Here is a 23,572-nt window from a genome sequence, read left to right on the forward strand (position 1 = left end):
GGTTTTTCAGGACACAGGTGAGGGTCTTCTGGAATACTGTATTCAGTTATCAGAAAGATATAATGAAGATGGAGAGAGTTCAGAAGACACTTACCAGGATGTTGCCAGGTACGGAAGGTGAGTTACAAAGGAGCCTTGGATAGGCATGTGTTGCTGTCCCCTCCCACGCAAATTATGCCCTTTTCACTGGAGTGTAGGAGGCGGAGGGGCAACCTGGTAGAAGTTTATAAAATAAATGGGAGGAATAGATAGAGCTAACGGTAGTTGCTTTTCCATGGGATGGGGGGATTTCAAGACTAGGGAACACATTTCCAAGGTGACAGGAGAGAGATTTAAAAAAGAAATGAGGGGCAATTTTTTTTTAAAGAGGGCGGTTTGCATGTGGAATAAACTTCCTGAGAAAGTAGTGAATGTGTGTAGAATTACAACATTTGAAATACATTTGGAGAGGTACATGAATAAGAAAGGTTTGGAGGGTTACAGACTAGGAGCAGGCACGTGGGAATAGTTTAGTTTGGGATAATGTTCAGCATGGATCAGTTGGACTGAAGGGTCTTTTTCCATCCTGTCTGGCTCTACCTGAACAATCTTCAGCTCGAAGTGTTGAGTGGCCTTGACCAGAGGTCCCCAGCAACATATGCTACTTTTCAGTTAATTTCATCCAATCTAATGATATCCAGAAACCTTTGGTGTCAATGGATACTGCAAAATCTATGGGCCCTGACAACATTCCAGTAATCGTACTGAAGACTTGCTACATTACTAAGCAAGCTGTTCCAGTGCAGTTAATTATCTGCCCAACAAAGTGAAAATTCACCTAGGTATGTCCTGTGTAGAAAAGGGGACAAATCCAACCCAGTCACTTACCACCCCACCAGTCTCTTCTTGTTAACCTGTAAGCTGATGGAAGGAGTCATCAAAAGTTAAGTTTTTCCCTTACTGATTAAGAACCCCTCTGTCTTAAATTCACTCAGACTCGGCTTCCACAGCCTTCTGCAGGAATGAGTTCCAAAGACTAACTACCTTTTGGCTGAAGACATTCCTCCTCATTCTCAGTTCTAAAGGGTGGTCCCTACACTCTGAGTCTGTGCCCTTAGGTGCCAGTCTCTTCGACTAGTGAAACCACCTTCTTCAGGTCCACTCTATCAAAGCCACTCGGTATTTTGTAAGTTTCAATAACAGCCTGCTTTCATCTTTCTAAACTCCGTTGAGTACAGACCCAGAAACCTTAACTGCCCCTCATATGACAAGCCCATCACCCCCAGGATCATTCTTGTAAATCTCCTATGGACTCCCTTCAACACCTACACATCCTTGCTTAGATATGAGGCCCAAAACTGCTCACAATATTCCAAATGCGGTTTGACAGCAGCCGTACAGATCCTCAGCAGTACATTTCTGCTTTTACATTCTAGTCTTCTTGAAGTGAATGCTAACATTGCATTTGCCTTCCAAAATGCCAACTGAACCTGTATGTTAACCTTAAGAGAATCATCATGTAAACTCGATCTTCAGGTCCCATTGTGCTTCACATTTCTGAAGCCTTTGTCTGTTTAGAAATTAGTCAGTCTCTAACCAAAGTGCATAACCTCACTTTCCTATATTGCATTCCATCTGCCACTTCTTTGCCCACTCTCCTAGTGAAGTCCCTTTGCACCTCTCCCTGCTCAATGTTGTAATTATGCATCTCTGCAGCAAGTGAGGGTTGAACCTGAGCCTTCTGGCTCAAAGATAGGGACACTACCAATACATCACAAGAGCGCTTAGTTCCTCAGCGTAGTATCTTAGGCCCAACCACCTTCTGCTGCCTCAAAGATCTTCTCTCCATCATCAGATCAAAAGTGGGAATGTTTACTGATGTTTGTGCAATGTTCAGCATTTGACTCCGCAGATACTGAAGCAGTCCATGTCCAAATGCAACAAGACCTGGACAATATCCAGTCTTGGCTGAAAAGTGGCAACTGGCATTTGTACCACACAATTGGCAGACAATTTAATTGCCGCCCTTTGACATTAAAGATGTTGCCATAACTGCATCCTGCATTATCAAATCCTGGGAGTTACCATTGACCAGAAACCGAACCAGACTTGCCACATAAATACAGTGGTTATAAGAGCAGGTTAGATGCTAGGAAATTTGAAGTGAATAACTTCACCTCCTGACTCCACAAAGCTTACCCACCATCCACACAGTTTAACTCAAGAATATGATGAATACTCACCACTGCCCACATGAATGGAACTGCAAAGATCAAAGAAGCTTGACACCATCAAGGACAAAGCAGCCTGCTTAATTGTTTGTGAATGGGGTGCCATTCAGTCACTCCAGTACTGACTTGCAGAGGCAGTAACGAGCACTATCTAGAAGATAGTACAGCTAGATGCACTGCAGAAATTCACAAGAGATTCTTTGAAAGCAACTTCCATACCCATGACCAATATCATATAGAAGGTCAACAGCAGCAGATATGTGGGAACAACATCACTTACAAAAGTTCCCTTCCAAGTTACTCACTAGACTGACTTAGAAATGTCTTGCATTTTCTTCAGTGTCACTGGGTCAAAGTCTTGGAGTTCCCTCCTTTAAATCGATGTGCTTTGGCCCAGTGTGAAAAATTGCAGTGGCTCATGAAAGTAGCTAAGTCTGGCCTATTCAGCAATGTCCAAATTCCACGAGCAAATTTAAAAAAAAATCTGCAGTCCATCAGGTGTACATGCGCCCATAGTGTTTTTAAGTATAGAGCATCATTTGTTTGTTATTGGGAAGTAACACATTAATTTGTGTAGATTTGGTTTACTTGAAATTCCAGCACAGATTTAACAGCTCAGACTACAACTGTGTGCAACCTCCTTGTAGCTTACTTCTGCTGGTCTGTACATAGTAGCCATGATGTGGCGGTGCCGTGTTGGACTGAGGTGGACAACGTCAGAAGTCACACAACAACATGTTATAGCCCAACTGGACTACAAATAAATTTGGACTATAACCTAGTAGTGTGTGACTTCTGACCTGGACATAGCAGTTAGTCAGGTCATTATACCCTGATCCTTGCTACATTACCACACCCAATTCTTGCAGGTGGCTTTCACTGTTCTTCTAGAAGGTGGAGACTGTAAACTTGTAAAGAGCTGTTGAGAAAGCTTTACTGAGTTGCTGCAATACACTTTGTAGATGGTACAATCAAATGTTGCATTTTCCTGGATGTTGCCGAGCTATGTGAGATCTGGCCTCACCCAGGCAAGCAGAGGGATTGCCGAGGAATATAAATGGTGTGATCACTGGTATCCAACAACTACAGTCATGTTCCTCTGTGTGTATTAATCCAAGCAATGTAGGATTTTTTTTTTTTTTACTTTAATCTCCATGAATTTAAACGTTTCTACAATTCCTTAATTTTGCACTGGGTTAAATGCCACCCTGACGTCAAGGACAGTTAATCTCAGCTCATCTCACCTCAGGAATTTAGCTCTTAATATTGAAATGCTATCAACAGAAGGAAGTAAGGAATACTAATTAATATAGATGTTTGTTACAGAAACTGAACTCATGAACAAATGAGCATTTGTATTAAAATTTTATTACAAATTTCAAATGAGGAAATATATAATTATGGCAATAATTTATTACAAGTTACAACATCTAAAGTATCAACTAAAATGTAACTGACAAGAATAGCCCCAAACTTGTTACAGGTAATACAAGCTACTAAACTGTGGCAGTGTTAAACACAATAATTTTCACATTATAGCACACAGTAAGTTAACCTCCATGGCTCTCTGGACCTGTATTTATTGTCCAGTTGAATTACCAACTATCACAGCCAATCTCCTATTTTCTGCAATCCTCAAAGTAGTGGTATTTACCACTATAAAAAGCATTCTGTTATTCTAAGGAAGAAATCATTAATAATGGAAGACAACAATTTCAGGTTTGGGTTTATAATTCAGGCCCATACACTGTCTATTTTATTGTAAAATGCAGGTCTTTCCACATTGAGATAAATGTCAATGTTTTCATTGGAGTATCAATGTTTAGTTAAGAAAAGTGATATTCAAAAAAAAAAGAAACAAATGCAGATACTGGAGATCTGAAACAAAAACAGAAATTGTTGATGAAACTCAGCAGGTCTGGCAGCATCTGCGGGATGAAAGCAGAGTTAATATTGCGAGTCTGGCAACGCTTCACATATGCATAAAAATGTTTTGTGCAGATTGATGCTGGGGAATGGAGCATCCTCCAATCCAGATAACCAGGGTTAACATTATGTATTGGCAAGTCAGGCATAACAAATCAGGCACAGAGCAAAGCTCTCTCCGACCATTCCCCAACAATGTAGCTCAAAAGGGCACTCTCCATTGCATCAGTCTGGGATTTTTTCTCCATCTTCCACACCAACCATCCTTTGCCTGACTGGAGGCAGTAGCAATGTTACATTACTTCTGCCCAGTAGAAACTAGAATAAAACTAGTGAAATTAGTTTATTTTAATTTCTACAGCCACCTGCCAGAGGAAAATTATCTTGTCAGTTTGGGTTGCTAGCTAGATTTGAAAAGGTAATGTCTAACTTATGACACCACTGAGTTCCAAAAACCATTGCTTCTTTTTCTTTAGGTCATTCTAAACTTTGGGAAAAGGCAAGGAAAGTAGAAAAATATCACAATTTCATAAAACATAGTGAACAAAGTTAATGTGCAAACATGTAATAAAACAATTAAAAATTATTTCACTCTTCTACTTCAGTAAAGTTCAGAAGTGTTTCATCCTAAAAATAAGTATTCATACAAAGTTGACTGAAATGGTGTTTTACTTAATCATCCATTGGACGACCAATGGAAATATTGGGCAAAACAGCAAGGACTGCAGATGCTGGAATTTGATATAAAAAGCACAGAATGCCAGAAATGCTCAGATGAGGCAGCATCTGTAGCCAGGGTCAACATTTTAATCATCAACAGCACTAAATGTTTCAGGTCTTTAACCTTCCAAGAAATTTGACAAAGTTGAATATAACAGGTTCTAATTAAGTACAGAGTTCAGGAAAGAAACTGGGGAGAAAGCAAGGTAAGAAAAATGGCAGAAGGAATGGTCTGTGATAAAAGGTGGAAGACACGAATAACTAAATTACAAATGGAATGACAGTGCACATTAAAGAAAGTCATAATGGGACAATTGAAGGAACCAAAGGCAGATCAATAAGATCTGTAAAAGATATCTGCTATCTAATTAAAAATAAGCAGTGCAATGGTTTAAAATTATTGAAGTCATTGTCAATTCACAAGCATGTAATGTGCTTTGTTGAAATAGGAGGAGTTCTGATTTGGGATTAAATTGAGTGTCATCAAAACTTTGAAGGATATTTAGTACAGAGAGGCTGGAGTGAGAGTGGGGAGGTGAATTAAAATGGAGTTACTGGGCAATTGTTACTTCTTATTCAATATACAGAATAGAGCATTTCTCTGCAATGTTAAAATGTGACATACTTAGGTTAAAGTTGTGCAGTTTGTTTTCAAAAAATTGTCTCATTGTTCCAATACTGCTGAGGTGAATAAAATTGGACCTGTAATTTTCCATTTGTACAGAACTGGAATTTTGTTTCAATAATGAACAGAACACAGCCTGAAGCTCTTACTGTGAAGCAATCACAAACATTTAAAGCTAGTAACCAAATTTTCCAATATATGTGCAAATAAAAAAAACTGCCTGTGTATGTCTGTGTACATAATCAATGAAAATTCTGACCAATGGTTAATAAATTTAAAACAAATACAAGTAGAAGAAAATACTCCCTTTAAAATCCTTTGGTTGAAATATTACATTCATTTTAAAAATAATGTTTATATTCACTCCCAGGATGTGGGCTAAGTTGCTGGGAGATGACTTGAGAATCAATCACATTGCTGTGGGCCTGGGTCACATGCAGGCCAGACCAGCTAAGGATGGCAGATTTCCTTCCTTAAAAGGACATTAGTGAACCAGATGGGATTTTCCTGACAATTGACAACAGTTTCATGGTCATCACTAGACTATGAATTCCAGATTTCCACGCAGAATTTGAACCCGGGTCCCTACATTAATAGTTCAGTAATAATACCACTAAGTCTCCCTTACTTTCACAATATTGTATTAAAATGTAAAAACAATTTAATTGTAATGCAATAACAAATCCAATCACCAACTGCCAACATAATACAACCACTTCAAAAACTACTCTGCTCCTCAGCTCCTAACACTTTGAGAGTCTCAAAAGTACATGTGACACTGATTGTGTATTGTCACTAAGGTTTGCTTATTTCTTTCTTCTACGAAATATCTTAGGATTTTAATCTACGTTAAATGACCGTGCACTGACCGTTTTTTTTCATATACTAAATACAAATTTAAAGGTTAGTTACCTTCTATCACACGTGATGGAGTGTGACGCCTCGCTGGAATAATAGGGTGTTTCTAGACATAAATATGGCAGTTAGCCCACTGCATTATATTCATGATGTAAAAAAGCTCAAGACCCTTTGGAAACAGATTTTATGCACAGAATTATCTCTATTCAGCATAATGAATTTCTATTCCATTGATCTCATGAATGGAGGTAGTTATTTTAGGTGTTTAGTTCATCAGAATAGCAGCATTAATGCTGATCAGAAATGCTGGGTCGGTGGGGTATTTTAGCAACTTTTAAATAGAAATCTTTTCAAAGCGTACAGTCTCACTTGTAAAGAAATACAAGATACACTTATTTTAAAATTCTGAATTTTTAGACAAGAAACCGTATCATAGAACTTTTGGCGAAGTATAAGCTGCACTGATTCACCTTATTCTTGTGTGTGATTCTATCCCCATCTTAACATGTGCCATTCCCAGAAATAGCCATTCACCAGATATCCATCAACCCTTTCACCTGCACCATCTTGAATGGTTGTTGTGAACCCAGATAAGCACGGTCAATCTTGACCTGCTGTGCATGGTTTCTGACATTTCCCCTGGACGTGGCAGATAGGGGAAATTGGCATCCTGCTTGTGACAGGGGACCTTACTTTGGGGTGGTACACAAGTTCCAGTCCCTGAGCTGGGTGTCTGTCCCTAAGCGCACAGTGTTCTTGATTTGGTGATAGTTGTCACTGCATCCCGAGGTTCTCATGTCAGATGCTTAATGGGGTACATATGGCCAGAACCCATAACGTTGGTGTCAGTATCTATCAATGGAGGTTTCTGCACAAACAATGAGCAAAATCACCAGGTATCTGCTCAGATTTGCACATCAAGATTTTCTGATGTCAGTCTTGTTTGGCTATTTGGTAAGATTGGAAGCTGAATATTAACGAAGCGAGTTGATCATGAATAAGGCATTTAACAAGCTCTATTCCCCTTGTTTGACAACTTGTGTTGCATTGTGAGAAACCCATCAAAAATACAGCGAAAGGGTTCTTGTGGTGCAGTGCAAGTGTCTCTATCTATGAGCCTGGGGAACTGAACTTATTTTTACATAATTAAAACTAATGGCAAAATACAAAATTTTATTTAATAAGAATCTGCGGATTTGTCATTAAAATAGCGTGAAAGACTGAAGTCCTCAATGCTACTTAAGAGTCTGTTGATGTTAAAACTACTGAGAAGGTAAACAGCTACCTTACAACCCTAGCTGATTCGAAATGTACCTGTAATAACACATTTGTAGTTAGTAACTTCTTTGTTACCACAGGAATTCTAGGTACTAGGTCAAAAGGTCATCTAAACTTGTTTTCTGCTCAAGGTTTGTTTACTAGGTCCCAGCAAGTGATTTTCTATCAAATCTTTTAAAATCTTGTAAAATGTGCAGCTTAGCAGACATTTTATTAAAAAAAACATGATCTCATAAACCATAATTGTCACAGAGATAATCGAGAACAGCTGACATACTTGATAACGCATTAAAGATTTTCTTCTCTTGTTTTGAAGTTATTCTTTCCAACATATACATCAAATGGTGATGAAAACAAGTGTATGGTGTTCCATGTTCCAAAGCAATGTCTACCCAGTCCCGAACACACTGTAAAGGGGTTTCTTCATATCCGGCAAACATAGCAGGATTTGCTAAAAGGCCTCGTGCAGCCATTACACCTGGACACAGTAAACAAAGGGAAATAGTTTAAAGGCAGACAAAATTGAAAGCGTGTGCATTTTTGACAAAACCTGACAAATTAACAATAGTGTCTTCCATCAAAGTGGCTAGATAATAAGGATGCACATTGCTAATTGCCAAGTGTGCTGAGTGACCTGGACAGTAATTTTCTCTGGTCAGTTTTCCAACTGCTCAGTCAAGTTTTTAATGCAAGCCAACTCAGACCCTCACAAGGACATAAGATTCTACAATTGCAGCTAAGTTGTCATAATTTAACTTTCTAGAACTAACAATCACAACACATTTAAAATGTCCATTACTTTCTTGGTCTTCTGGAGCCCATTTTCGTCATTGTACTTGTTGGTAGTGGAGGTGGGGAGGTGTAGTTATGAAAGTGGAGTAACTATATTTAATGGTGTTGGGAACAATTTTTATTACTCCGCACCCTGGCAGCTGCACCATCTGCAGTGAAACTGCAACTATTCAAATTCAGAAATGAACTTCAACTCTGGGTTGAAAGAATCATAGAATCCCTACAGTGTGGAAACAGGCCATTTGACCCATTGAGTCCACATGGATTCTCTGAAGAGAATCCCATTAAGACCCACCCCCAAACCCAATCTCTGTAACCTCATATTTCCCATAGCTAAACCGAGCCTGCACATCTTTGGACTTTGGTAGAAACGCACACAGGCACAGGGAGACTTTAAGGTTTTCTCTAAGCAGATTTGCAGCCTGGGTTGTGGATGTTGTGGTTGGTTGGCTCACGGAGCTGGTTCGTTGTTCCGCAGACGTCTCATTACCCTGCTGTGTAACATCATCAGTGCAGCCTCCAATGAAGCACTGTTGTGTTTTCCCGCCTGGTATTTAAACTCGAGTCCGTTGAACTGGATGACCTCACTTCCAGTTTTCCTTCGCAGTGGAGTGTATACAGGGTCCCTCTCTCTGTGTTTGTTGATGGCCAATTGGTGTTCTTGTATGCTTGTTGTTAATTTTCTTCCTGGTTGTCCGATGTAGTGTTTGTCACAATCTCTGCATGGAATTTTGTATATGACACTGGTCTTCTCCACAGTGGGTAGCAGATCTTTGATTTGGGTGAGCAGTTATCATAGGGCTGATGTGGGTTTATGTGCTACTCTCATGCCCAATGGCCATACGAGTCTTACTAAGACCACTTCTTACCTCTACGACCACTGGGCAGGAGAGTAGCACACAAAGCCACATGACCCTACGACAACTGCTCACCCACACTGGAGAGGACCAATGTCATATACAAGATTCCCTGCAGAGACTGTGACAAACACAATATCGGACAGACAGGGAGGAAATTGACAACAAGGGTACACGAACATCAATTGGCTACAAAAAGACACGAACAATACTCACTGACTGGAGTTACGCCAAGCGAGAGTGCAAAATCATGGGCAAACCATCATTTGACACTGAGACCTCTGTGAAACAATGCTCAAACCCTGCAAATATCATTAAGTCTGAGAAAAGTTAAACGTGCTTTCTAAGGTCTTGAAAAGTTTTTGGATGTCTTCCTATTCTTCTGCCTGTTTCCCTAGCTTGAAGACACAAAAGCAATAGAGATGTTCCAGGATTTCACACTGCAGTATGAAAACGTCAAAATTTGACTGCATAAGTGATGACATGCAGACTGTATTGCACTCATCTAAAGATAGACCAGGTCTTTCAGATTTGATTCTTAACATTTTGAAGACCTTTTAATGTCCAAGGTCAGGTTATCAAAAGTTGCTAACAGATTGCAAAGTTTTTTTTTTCTATTTTGCTGCACAACATGGCTTCATGTTTTTTAAGAGCACGTTGTAGGCCAATCAGTTACATGTGGCTTCCTCAACTATGCTGAAACTATGGTTATCCGAAATACGCAGGCAGGATCCCTGCTGTTCAACTTAGTGACTTTACGATACAAGACGCACTGCAGAATCACACCAGGGATTTTTTGACAGCACCTTCCAATTCCATAGCCCTTACAAACTAAAAAGATAAAGTCAGCACATGCATATGGCAGCACCATCATCTCCAAGTTTCCCCCCCAAGCCACATATAATCCTGACTTGGGGCCATATCACTATGCCTTCACAACCTCTGACCAAAAATTGTTACATAAAGGAATTGAGTACCAACATGCCTTATTATATTGCCCTATCTTTATATAGTATTATTAAAAAAATCAGTTCCGTGTTTTGTACATCTTCATTTAAAAAAAACACACCTGAACAGAAATGTTTGAGTGAAAAATAAACTCACTTTCAAGTAGATGGCAAATGTTTTGAGGAGGTGAATATATTGATAATTTTGTCATAAACACACTAAAGCCTTTTGCATTTGGCTCAGTGAGTTCAGTTTTAAGCCGCAGTCATACATGGCCAGGAGGATTTTGGTTCAGTTCCTGCTACTATGTGGGGAGTTAGCTAATCTCAGTTGAGCAGCATTAGGAACATCACATTTGCCTCAAAGCTATTGGTTTAACAAGAAGTGGTGGAGGTGGAAGAGTAGAACAAAGATTCCCATTCCTAACGGCTATTCAATGTACTTATTGGTTGCAAGTACAACATTTGGGTGTTAATAGAAAACATAATTGACTTTGCCTAAAAACACTGCTCCCATTACTAATGTACTGTTGGATTTGCTGCTAGGGGTGACTTATAACCTTTGGAGATATATTGCAACAAGACGTTTATGCTTCCATAAAAAGGAAAGATGGAGTTAAAAAAAAACAGAAAAAAAGTGACAAAACGTAATTGCTTTTGGATAAAGGCTAACATTTACTGTAAATTGGGCAGGGAACATCAAAATTCAACTACCATTGCTGCTTTCAATGGAGCAGATTAAATATTTAAGAGACATCAGTTCCAGTGCCAAGTATCTAAGATAGATAAGTGTTGGAAAGCTCAGTGAATCTGGCAACATAAAGTAACATTGCACGTAAAACATTTGCTGTGTTACTTTTCCTCAGAATTGCCCTCAAATTATTATTAATTAATTTTAAATGGTTGTTGTACTTTTTCCGAAGATTTTTGAAAGAGATTATTAAATAGCCTGTAAACAGAAGTTGTTTCCTTTAAACAGAGCTTATGAAAAAAGTATTAAATCTTAAAATTTTGGAGTTAGTATATTTTCTTCACCAAAATTCTTTACCATCAACTCCGGTCAACTGATGCACAGAATCAATATCTTTATGACTCCTTATATCTCCATTTGCTATTACTGGTATATTTAAATTTTCCTTAATAATCTTGATTGTATCATAGTGCACTGGTTGATGTCGTTCTTCTATTGTTCTGCCATGGACAGTTATCCAAGAGATTCCAGTCGCTTCAACCTTTCGACAGAGATCTACTGTTCTTGCTAGATCTTTGTGTATTCTGCAATGAAGACAAATCATTGAATACTACAGATGAATTTAAACCTGGAATTAATTGAATCATATATCAATCTTAGATTAAGTAATTTCAGAACAATATTTAAACAGTAGCAGTAAGACATATATGTGGGGTTCTCGTGTCTATTGAACAGATCACTGTCTTATTTGGTCATTGATGAATATCTATCTAGTACCAAAACCCCTCAAGTCCTGAAAGTCCAAGAGGAAGATCCATTTTACAGCCCTAAAGGAATCTGCCCAAGAGGAATTCCAAGTACAGCTCATGACCCATCTGGAAAATGTCCACATATCTAACAGTGGGATCAAATAAGGTAAGTTATAGCACATTCCTTGCCTAGACCATCGAGGTCGAACATTAACATTAACAGCAATTGTTCAAGGAAAATCATGTCGTAAATGTGACCTCTTAGATTAAAGTCGAGGAACCTACATTATTTGACAGAACAAGCAACGGTTGCAAATCAAGAAGGCAGTGTTCTAATAGCTCGAAGACAAATCTGTAAATCAAAGGAGAAGGGAAATCTTGAGATATCCGACACTATTTGATATCATGACTTACAGGATTTTTTTAAGCCACCTGGACCATCTACAGACTAAGTTCAATTGACAAAATCCCATTCACCCACAAGATGGTGTTCTTCTTCTCTGATTACAATATGATCCACCAATGCTTGACAAAACAGTTTCAGCAACTGTGAATTCACTACGGCACGAGACACTTCACAGGGGTGAATCGTCATTGATTGGAGTGTTGCATTAAGTAATCAAATTGATGATAAACGTCAAAGTTTGTCATCCTAATGCATCACACTTTTGGTTTTCAAAGCTGGCAGACTTTACCTCACATCCAGTACTCATGTAATCATTTTACAGATTGACAGAAAACCGAACTCTCCCTGTAACCCGACGCTCAAATAGAGACATGCATCATCAGAAATCATATATATGAAAGGAAATAAATCCTATTGTCCATTGTAGGCTAAATCCTGATATGCATATTCCTGAATCTCTACTTGCTGTGGCTGAGACAATCCTCTCAGGGATAGAGTGTGGACTTCTCTGGCAACAAAATCCAAGAACAATGTCAAAAACAAGACTAGGACTTCTTCACTGCGTTCAGCAACTTGGCGAAAGCATTTGATCCAGCAAATCACAAGGCACCGTTGATTGTGTTTCAAAGCTTTGGATCTCCAAGAAGCTTCACAGTTATGCAATTGCTTCATGATGACATGGCTACAACTGTCCCGAGTGGAACTCTGAAACAATTTACACCAAAATCTGGACGGGGTCAAATAAGGTTGTGTCATAGCTCCCATACAGTTTGCAGTCTAGCCAACAGAGGCCATTCACCTCCGATGCCAGTATTCAATACTGTTTACATGAAAAACTCTAACCTCAGTTGCCACTGAATCAAAACTGACCACCATGGATATATATGGTATAAAATTTGCAGGTAATCAAATTGCAATTACGCACTCAAGACCAGGCTTGAAAGCTACTCTCAATCTCAATTCCGCATTAAGTACCTTTGCCTGTCTTTGAATGTTGCCTATCAAGACACAAATCAATGCCCACCTGGTCAGTCAAACATTCCATCACCCATACAAGTTAAACAATGGCGGTGTATGATGGTGTGTCTGACGTCAACAAAAATCCCAACATACAAAGTGGTTGTCATTTCCATACTGCTATATTTCAGCAAGACTCTTTCTAATCCTGTGGCGTCAAATGGAAGGCCACATATACCTTATGTATGCAACGCGCGCGCACGCACACACGCGCGCACACACACACACAACGTTCTGGGGACCAAGGTTCGAATCCTGCCACGGCGGGTGGCGGACGTTAAATGCAGTAAATATCTGGAAGTAAGAGTCTAATGATGACCACGAATCCACTGACGACTGTAGGAAAAACCCATCTGGTTCGCTAATGTCCTTTAGGGAAGGAAACTGTCATCCTTATCTGGCCTACATGTGACTCCAGAGTCAACCACATTGTTGTGGAGCTGAACTTTAACTTTAACAATTAGGGATGGGCAATAAATGCCACCTAACCATCCCGTGAATGAATAACGAAGAAAAAAAATATAAATACATGTCAGTATCTCTCTTAAGGCTGGTTCCTCAAGTCACAAGGCAAACCACTAAGAAAATCAACTACAAATGCTGTGTCTGGATGGCTAAGAACTGTTGCCCACACCAAGTGCTGTTTTCTCAACTTCCAGATAGATAATTTTCCACAGAGTAACAAAGAAAATGCTCAAAGATATCTTGAAACTCTCCTTTAAGTATGGTGATGTTGACTGGGAGCAACTTGCTATCAACCTTCAAGGTAGGTGGTCTTATGCCTCCAAGCCAGCAGTATTTGGTTCAAGTCTCAGCTCAGGACCTGTGTCACAATGCAGCTAAATGTGTTGATTATCAATCTATTAATCCTTCGCTACATCTGTGGTAGACATTAAGAGCAAGAGTAGCCAGCCGTAACTATATGGTAGTTGCAGTGCAACAGTCCCCTGCATCAACAGACTCTATGCATATAGAGTCACAGAATAATAAAGCCATGCAACACAGAAACAGACTCTTTGGTCCAACTCGTCCATGTCGACCAGCTATCCTAAATTAATCTAGCCCCATTTGCCAGCATTTGGCCTAGATCCCTCTAAGCACTTCCTATTCATACACCCATCCCAATGCCTTCTAATTGTACCAGCTTCCACTACTTCCTCTGGTAATTCATTTCATTCACACATCAGCCTCTGCATGAAAAGTTGCCCCTTAAATCTTTTTAGATCTTTTCCTGCTCACCTTAAACCTGTACCCTCTAGTTTTGGACTCTGCTAGTCTGTGGAAAAGACCTTGGCTATTCACCCTATCTATCCCCTCATGATTTTATAAACTTCTTTACAGTCACCCCTCAGCCTCCAATGCACGAGGGAAAATGGTCCCAGTCTATTCAGCCTCTCCCTATAGCTCAACCCCTCGAAACCTGGCAACATCTTTGTGAATTTTTTCTGAATCCTTTCAAGTTTCACAACATCTTTCCTATAGCACGGAGACCAGAATTGCGTGTAATATTCCAAAACTGGCCCAACCAATTACCTATACAGCTGCAGCATGACCTCTCAACTCCTGTACTCAGTGCATTGACCAATAAAGACAAGCATACCAAACTTCTTCACTTCTCCTGTCTACTTATTTTCAAGGAACTATTAACCTGCACGCCAAGGTCTCTTTATTCAGCAACACTCCCCAGGACCTTACCATTAAGCATACAAGGCCTGCCCTGATTTGCTTTTCCAAAACACAGCACGTCACGTTTATCTAAATTAAACTCCATCTGCCACTCCTCGGCCCACCTGGCCATCTGATCAAGATGCTGTTGTACTGTGAGGTAACCTTCTTGGCTGTCCCCTACACCACTAATTTTGGTGTCCCTTACTTCCTATGTTCACATCCAAATTGTTTATATAAATGATATGTAGGTTCTGGCCATGAGAAGGCATCATCTTTGTTCTGAGATACACCAGTCATGCAAAATAGCAACAACTTGGTCATCAAGCTGTATCACACTTTGGGTCAGACAAGGCACAGCAGTGGCAGACAAGGTAAGTAGTAGTAAAAGCTGCATTCTGGAATTCAGTACCTTGTGTGATTCCTGCCTGAGATATCCAAACATCTGTGGGTCACAAAAATGGCCAAGTGACACAGAACTCATGGAAGAAACTAGTGGCCCTGACTGGACATTGTCTACAAATTGAGGAAGAGCCATTTATGCCCAGCAAAATGGGATTAGATACAAATGAAGTTTCTCAGATTTTGAAGAAAATCTTTTGGTAATGCCATTCATTTAGATTCATTGAGTTTTTGTAGCTTCTCGTTAATACTGCAGTGTCACAAACACTGTCACACCCAGTCAAACACATTGTCAGACAATGGGTAAGATGAGAAGAAAAGTACTTGTCTGATAAGACTCGCAGCTTTGAGTGATTGTTTTGCAAAGTTAAGAGCAACTTGTATGAGTTAAATTGAGGAGGACAATTATGCTGGAAAATGTACAACAAACGAGAGTGACATCTCCCCCGTTTCTCTGTTCTAGCTTACCATCACAGTAAAATAACAGAGCTTTCAAGCTGTTAAAATTTTGGATTTTTGTTCAAAGAACAATTAATGATGAGTGTGTAAAGCAAAGGAACTATGTTCTGCAACATTTATATGAAAATTTAGCTAGTTTCCGACAAATTCACACAAATTTGTTTCTTCCTATGTTAGGAAGATACCACGAAATCAATATTATGATAACTGTTCCATCTCCTACGCTGTGAAGAAGGGTCTCACTGTAAAAAATTTTTACCTATTTTATTAATCCTAGCTGTATAAGAGCTGCCTCATTTCAACATGAACATTTGTGTAAAATCATGCAATTATAAACCTAATATACTCTTGCATTTTTATCACTAAAGTATTTACCTTATCTTAATTGAGACTGAAAAATTAGGATGTTCCACTTGATTCCTGACCTGACGCACCATGTCCTGAACCAATTCTGGTTTATTTATTAGGCAAGCACCATATCCTTCTGCTATTGCCCACCTGTTAGAAAATTTAAATGTGCATTATGCATACTGCAATATCAATGAAATACAAAATAGCTGAAAAGTTGATAGATGTGTCTCACAAATTGTCTTTTCTTTAAATGCAACAGTAGATGGAGTAAAATGAGGGAAAATGAGGTTATTCACTTTAGCAGGAACAATAGAAGAGCTGAATACTACTTAAATGACAATTGACTGCAGAAAGCTGCAGCACAGAGAGTTTTGGAGGTCCCAGTGCACTATGCAATGGCCTATTGATCATTCATCCAGAGACCAGATAATGTTCTGGGGAACCAGGTCTGAATCCTGCCAGGGCAGATGGTGGTATCTGAATTCATTGTAAATCTGGAATCAAGAGTCTAATGATAACTACAAAACTATTGTTGAATGTCAGAAAACTTCACTTTGTTCACATGTCATTTCAGGAATGTAACTGTTGTCCTTAACTTGTCTAGCTTACAAGTGACTCCAGGCTCAGAGCATTGTGTTGACATTTAACTGCCCTCTGGGCAAGTAATACTGACCTAAGTAGTGTTGTCCACATCCAGTGAATGAATTTTTAAAAACATCTCAACATGCTACCATCCAAGTTCAGTAGGTAATATAGAAGGCAAATGGAATGATGGCCTTTATTTCAAAGGGCACGGAATATAAAATAATCTTGCTAAAACTATACGAGACACTGGTCAAACTACAGATGGAATGTTGTGAACAAGATCTGGTCCCATTATCCTAGCAAAGATATACTAACGTTGAAAGCAGTTGACAGAACACTCACTAGGTTGATCCCAGATATGGGGGATTTCTTCGGAGAGATTCGAGTAGGTGGACTTGTACAAGTTAGAATTTAGGAGAATGAGAGGAGACCTAACTGAAACATAAGATTCTCAGGAGATTTACAGGGTAGATGTAAACAAGTTGTTTCCTCCTGTGGGAGAATCTAGGATCACAGGACACAATCTCAGAGTAAGGAGTCACTATTTAAGACAGATACAAGGAGAATTCTTTTTCTCTCAGAAGGTGAAGATGGAATTCTTTACTACAGACAGCTGTCACTGCCACTTAAGTATATTCAAGGTTGAAATACAAAGTTTTTACTTAATAAGGGAATCAAGGCTATGGGGAAAAGGACGGAACGTCAAGTTGATGATTGTCAGATCAGCCATTATTTTATTGGATAGCGGAGTGGAGCTGGTGGGCTGAATGGCGTATTTCTGCTCCTATATTTTATAACCATACATTAAAGCAAAGTAATAGATTGCACACATTTGTAATACGTAGAACAGAAACAACATTTAAAAACAACTGGAAGCAAAGTCAAAAGGCAACACAAAACTAAAAACAGCAATACAAATTCTTGTGATAATGGGAACTGCAGATGCTGGAAAATCCAAGATAATAAAATGTGAGGCTGGATGAACACAGCCGGCCCAGCAGCATCTCAGGACCACAAAAGCTGACGTTTCGGGCCTGGACCCTTCATCAGAGAGGGGGATGGGGTGAGGGTTCTGGAATAAATAGGGAGAGAGGGGGGTGGGGGGCGGACCGAAGATGGAAAGAAAAGAAGATAGGTGGAGAGGAGAGTATAGGTGGGGAGGTAGGGAAGGGATAGGTCAGTCCAGGGAAGACGGACTGGTCAAGGAGGTGGGAAGAGGTTAGTAGGTAAGAGATGGAGGTGCGGCTTGGGGTGGGAGGAAGGGATGGGTAAGAGGATGAACAGGTTAGGGAGGCAGAGACAGGTTGGACTAGTTGTGGGATGCAGTGGGTGGAGGGGAAGAGCTGGGATTGTTGTGTTCTGCAGTGGGGGGAGGGGACGAACTGGGCTGGTTTTGGGATGCGGTGGGGGAAGGGGAGATTTTGAAGCTGGTGAAGTCCACATTGATACCATTGGGCTGCAGGGTTCCCAAGCGGAATATGAGTTGCTGTTCCTGCAACCTTCAGGTGGCATCATTGTGGCACTGCAGGAGGCCCATGATGGACATGTCATCTAAAGAATGGGAGGGGGAGTGGAAATGGTTTGCGACTGGGAGGTGCAGTTGTTTGTTGCAAACTGAGCGGAGGTGTTCTGCAAAGCGGTCCGCAAGCCTCCGCTTGGTTTCCCCAACGTAGAGAAAGCCACACCGGGTACAGTGGATGCAGTATACCACATTGGCAGATGTGCAGGTGAACCTCTGCTTGATATGGAAAGTCATCTTGGGGCCTGGGATAAGGGTGAGGGAGGAGATGTGGGGGCAAATGTAGCATTTCCTGAGGTTGCAGGGGAAGGTGCCGGGTGTGGTGGGGTTGGAGGGCAGTGTGGAGCGAACAAGGGAGTCACGGAGAGAGTGGTCTCTCCGGAAAGCAGACAACGGCGGGGATGGAAAAATGTCTTGGGTGGTGGGGTTGGACTGTAGATGGCGGAAGTGTCTGAGGATGATGCGTTGTATCTGGAGGTTGGTGGGGTGGTGTGTGAGAACGAGGGGGATCCTCTTTGGGCGGTTGTGGCGGGGGGTGGGGTGTGAGGGATGTGTTGCGGGAAACGTGGTCAAGGGCGTTCTCGACCACTGTGGGGGGAAAGTTGCGGTCTTTGAAGTACTTGGACATCTCGGATGTGCGGGAGTGGAATGCCTCATCGTGGGAGCAGATGCAGCAGAGGAATTGGGAATAGGGGATGGAATTTTTGCAGGAGGGTGGGTGGGAGGAGGTGTATTCTAGGTAGCTGTGTGAGTCGGTGGGCTTGAAATGGACATCAGTTACAAGCTGGTTGCCTGAGATGGAGACTGAGAGGTCCAGGAAGGTGGGGGATGTGCTGGAGATGGCCCAGGTGAACTGAAGGTTGGTGTGGAAGGTGTTGGTGAAGTGGATGAACTGTTTGAGCTCCTCTGGGGAGCAAGAGGCGGCGCCGATACAGTCATCAATGTAACGGAGGAAGAGGTGGGGTTTGGGGCCTGTGTTGGTGCGGAAGAGGGACTGGTGCACGTAACCTACAAAGAGGCAGGCATAGCTGGGGCCTATGGCCACCCCCTACACCTACAACCTACTACAACTACATCTCCCAGTCGCAAACCATTTCCACTCCGCCTCCCATTCTTTAGATGACATGTCCATCATGGGCCTCCTGCAGTGCCACAATGATGCCACCCGAAGGTTGCAGGAACAGCAACTCATATTCCACTTGGGAACCCTGCAGCCCAATGGTATCAATGTGGACTTCACCAGCTTCAAAATCTTCCCTTCCTCCACTGCATCCCAAAACCAGCCCAGTTCGTCCCCTCCCCTCACTGCACCACGCAACCAGCCCAGCTCTTCCCCTCCACCCAATGCATCCCAAAACCAGTCCAACCTGTCTCTGCCTCCCTAACCTGTTCTTCCTCTCACCCATCCCTTCCTCCCACCCCAAGCCGCACCCCCATCTACCTACTAACCTCATCCCACCTCCTTGACCTGTCCGTCTTCCCTGGACTGACCTATCCCCTCCCTACCTATCTTCTTTTCTCTCCATCTTCGGTCTGCCTCCCCCTCTCTCCCTATTTATTCCAGAACCCTCACCCCATCCCCCTCTCTGATGAGGGGTCCAGGCCCGAAACGTCAGCTTTTGTGGTCCTGAGATGCTGCTGGGCCTGCTGTGTTCATCCAGCCTCACATTTTAGTACCAATTCTTGTTCAGGGTTCTGAAGAACAGTCTCATTTGACTCAAAATGTTAAGTGTGTTTCTCTCTCTTCAGCACTTTCCAATTTTATTTTTCATAAAAGTAAAGATGTCATGCTGAAGCTATACAGGATACTGATGAGATAACATCTCAAATACCTTGTGCAGTTTTGGTCTCCTTACTTAAGCATCTAAATGCTTGGGAGATGTTGAGTGTAGATTGATACCTGGAATGAGGACGTTGCTTTTTGAGGAAAGGAGGTAGCTGGGTTTGTTTTCACTGAACTTTAGAAACAGCAAGGGATGATATGACTGAAGTTTATAAAATCGAGACTAGTCTTTATAAAGTGGACATGGAAAGGATGTTTACTCTTGTCAGTGAATCAAGAGTAAGAGGACACAGTTTTGAAATGAATGGTTGCTCTTTTAGGACAAAGATGAAGGGAGATTTTTTCTGAGGGTTATGCAACTTTGTAACTCTCCGCCTTGGAAGGCATTGGAGGCGATGTCATTGGATATTTTTAAGGCAAATGTAGACTGGGTTCTTATCAGGTTGTGGATATTGGAGCTAATTGGGAATGTGGAATTCAGAACAGAATTGAAAAGCCTGCTTACGTTCTCAATTCATAAGAATGTTTAGCAAAAAAACTGGTGAAACATTGGCCTTTTTAACTAGAAGACAAGACAATAATGAATGATGAAGTCATGACTCAAGTGTACACAGCTCTGGTTAGAATACTAAGATCTGGGCACTACATTTGGGAAGGATATTGGTTTTGTAGAGAGTGCAACACCTCATCTCTACGGGTTCTATTACAGCCATATTTAGAAGGCTAAATGGTGATTTGATTAAAATTTCAACATATAAAAGAAAACAAATAAGATGTGGGGAGAAAAAAATATTTCTGCTTGTTGAAAAATCTAGCACTGGGTTAACTGTCTAAAATAAAAAGGGCCAAACGCTAAAAGCCAAAGAGTAAAAGTTTTAACTCTATTCCACAAGCAGCAGTACATGCGCAATTAACGCTCTTTTAAAATCTGAGATTTTGGCTTCAGGGATACGTGGAAAAGTTGGGCAAAATCGCATCTAGTCATAGATCAGTCATGACATTGCTGAATGTTGGAACACTGTCAGCTGTGCTTCAGCTGCTAGCACTCCATCAAGGTTCTGTTCAAGTCCCACTCCAAGATGTGAGCATGAAAAATCAAGTTTGACACTGCAGTGCAGTGCGGAGTGATCACTGCACTGTTACAGATGCTGTCCTTTGGTTGAGGTATCAAAGAAAGACGCTCTCCACCCACACATATGGGCACAAAAAATATTATGCCACTATTTGGAAGAAGAGCAGGAATCATTCCCAGGTTCCTGGCCAATATTTGTAACTCAATAAACATCACAAAACAGAATTGCGGCTTGTGAATATATCCTGTTTGTGGTAGTTTGCTGAGCAGATTTCCTACATTGCAACAGTGACTATATTCCACAAGTGTTTAATTGGCTGTAAAGCACAAAGGTGCTTGCCGTAAAAAGCACTTTTTTTTTCTATATTTCAAATAGACCTGAGCTGAATTGCTAACTTCTGTTACTAGATTCCTGTAAATAACATAACTTTCAGCATTTACAGAAGCAAAATGATTATTCTTATGTTTATCCTACCTTTGTGGACAACCACAATTCAAATCAACACCATCTGCAAACGGAGAAACTATACAAGCAGCATCAGCTAGATCTTGCGATCGATTAGCAGCAAACTGCACAACCAGAGGATGATCAACTGTCAAAATAAAGTGTGTGACATGTCATTGTAGAATTTTCTTTAGACTATTTCAGTCAAGTTTAAGTTGTTTCTACCTCCTTTGGTTTGGCAGCTGACCCAGCAATCTTCTGTACTAAGAATGTAATTAAGTTGTGCCCCAAACTTGATAAACACTGAAGACTCTGACTGGTGATTAGTTCAACCTGTAATACCACGTTGGAATATCAACACTTTTAACAGGAACTCGTCCAACAGAGCAGGCGTCCACATTAGAAGGGCGTAGACTGGAGACCCACTCACAAGAGAACAAGTCAGCAGAGATGGGATATTAATTGAAACATAAATGTCAGTCAGCATACATACTAGATGAACTCCCTTCCTCTTTCGTATATAGTGACGAAGGACAGTGACTGAATTTAGCTATCTCATTGAAGATGGGTTCAAAAGCCTATATATTATTAACAGAAGGCCCCAAATGGAGCTGGTATTTGTATTAAAAAGTACTGCAGGTTGAGTGTGGCATGATAAGCATGTAGAAAATGTCGTTAGCGGTGTGTGGAGTTGAAGCTCGAATAAATACCAGCAGCTGTAATTCAAGTCCTATTTTCAGGCACAATGCGCAACCAAACTTAAATGAAACAGAGAACTGCAGGTACTGGAAATCTGAAACAAAACAGAATTCACTAGAGAAACTCAAGGGGTCTGATAGAATCTGTGGAGATAAAGCAGAATTAATGGTTTGGGTCCAGTGACCTTTCTTCAGAATTCAGAGGATTCTGCAGGGTCACTGGACTGGAAATGTTGGCTCTGCATTCTCTTCACAGATGTGGAAGCGCTTGTGTTAGACTGGGGTAGGCAAGGTCAGAAATCACATGGCCCAGGTTTATAGTCCAACAGGTTTATTTGAAAACACAAGCTTTCGGAGCCTTGGTGCTTCTTCAGGTGTTAGTGAGAGGGGTAGAATCAGACACAGAACTTAATAGTAAAAGGTCAAAGTTTCACACCATTGTCGAGAATGTACTAAACAAACTTAAGATGCTGTTAAATCTTTAATCAGTTAGAAAGTTTTAATTGACTAATATGTATATGTAAATCCCTGAATTCCTTTCAAGTCACAATCCTGAGAGAACTGAAGGTTTTATCACTGTAAAGAAGGGGTGACATTTTAGGTCAGACATTGCATGTTCTCTTCACAGATGCTGTCAGATCTGCTGAGATTCTCCAACAATTTGTTTTGGTACAATTAAAGTTAGTGTACAATATTGATGAGAAAAATATGTATGCTTTTAAGCTCTAGAAATATATTTCCGACTCCTTTAAAATAATTTAAGATACATAGTACATTGTATTCAGTGGGAAAAAAAAATCAAACAAATAACACTTTTGCTCAAACGGCATATTCAGCAAGCTGGAATTGGACAGAAAACCTTACTTTTGAAAAGCTAGAGAGTGTTGATTAGCTTGTTATAGCATTGACCATACGTAAAACAGCTGCAATTCAAAGATATACATTACCACAATTTGTTGTAAATTCACTATCTCTGGCCTTGCCGGATCTCAGGAAGGCAGACGCAACGATCATTGGGGTAAAACACAGCTCACAGTCATACTTTCTGACAAGTGATCGAAATGCCAACCTGAACAATAATGGCAGAAATATCTTTGAGTTCTTATGACAAACAAAGGTATGTAATGAATGATGAAACATTGTCGCCACGAGACAATCATATCACTCACTTTGAATATCGTACCATAGGGGCACAAATCTTCACAACGTGACCGGGCTGGAACAAATCGACCAGGCATCTTCGTTGCCAGGATCCGGAGGAAAAGTATTCACCGCTCATGAAAAATTACTCGCCACAGAATGGGGTGTAACTAGGCTAAATGACGTGACCGACGGTTAAATTAAAACCATCAACTGTTTACGATTAGAATCCACATTTGGAGGCCTGAACCCACAAATGCAATTCTCTCCTCTTACACCTGACCTCTGACCTCCACCGCATTCTTATGGAACGCGCTGTCGGCTCTCCCCGAGCCTGGAGCCTCATTTACTGCCCATTGGCTGCGGATTCCCCGAGC

General features: G+C 40.8%; 1 protein-coding gene across 2 annotated transcripts; it reads right to left on the bottom strand.

Annotated features, from left to right (window-relative positions):
* Nucleotides 1–3,616: 3,616 nt before the first annotated feature.
* dus4l (dihydrouridine synthase 4-like (S. cerevisiae)) lies at nucleotides 3,617–23,527 on the bottom strand. 2 transcript variants are annotated; one of them, XM_048554632.2, is made up of 6 exons: nucleotides 23,225–23,527; nucleotides 23,003–23,124; nucleotides 21,388–21,505; nucleotides 15,978–16,100; nucleotides 11,262–11,488; nucleotides 3,617–8,095 (listed from the first exon to the last, which is right to left on the bottom strand). In XM_048554632.2, exons 1-6 carry the CDS (start codon nucleotides 23,332–23,334, stop codon nucleotides 7,848–7,850), a joined length of 948 nt encoding a protein of 315 aa, XP_048410589.1. In that variant the 5' UTR covers nucleotides 23,335–23,527; the 3' UTR covers nucleotides 3,617–7,847. The 2 variants fall into 2 exon arrangements, with proteins under 2 accessions (XP_048410589.1, XP_048410590.1); XM_048554633.2 differs by having other exon boundaries at nucleotides 23,239–23,314.
* Nucleotides 23,528–23,572: the final 45 nt, after the last annotated feature.

Source organism: Stegostoma tigrinum, chromosome 25 (assembly GCF_030684315.1).
Source record: "Stegostoma tigrinum isolate sSteTig4 chromosome 25, sSteTig4.hap1, whole genome shotgun sequence".
Classification (NCBI taxonomy): domain Eukaryota; kingdom Metazoa; phylum Chordata; class Chondrichthyes; order Orectolobiformes; family Stegostomatidae; genus Stegostoma; species Stegostoma tigrinum.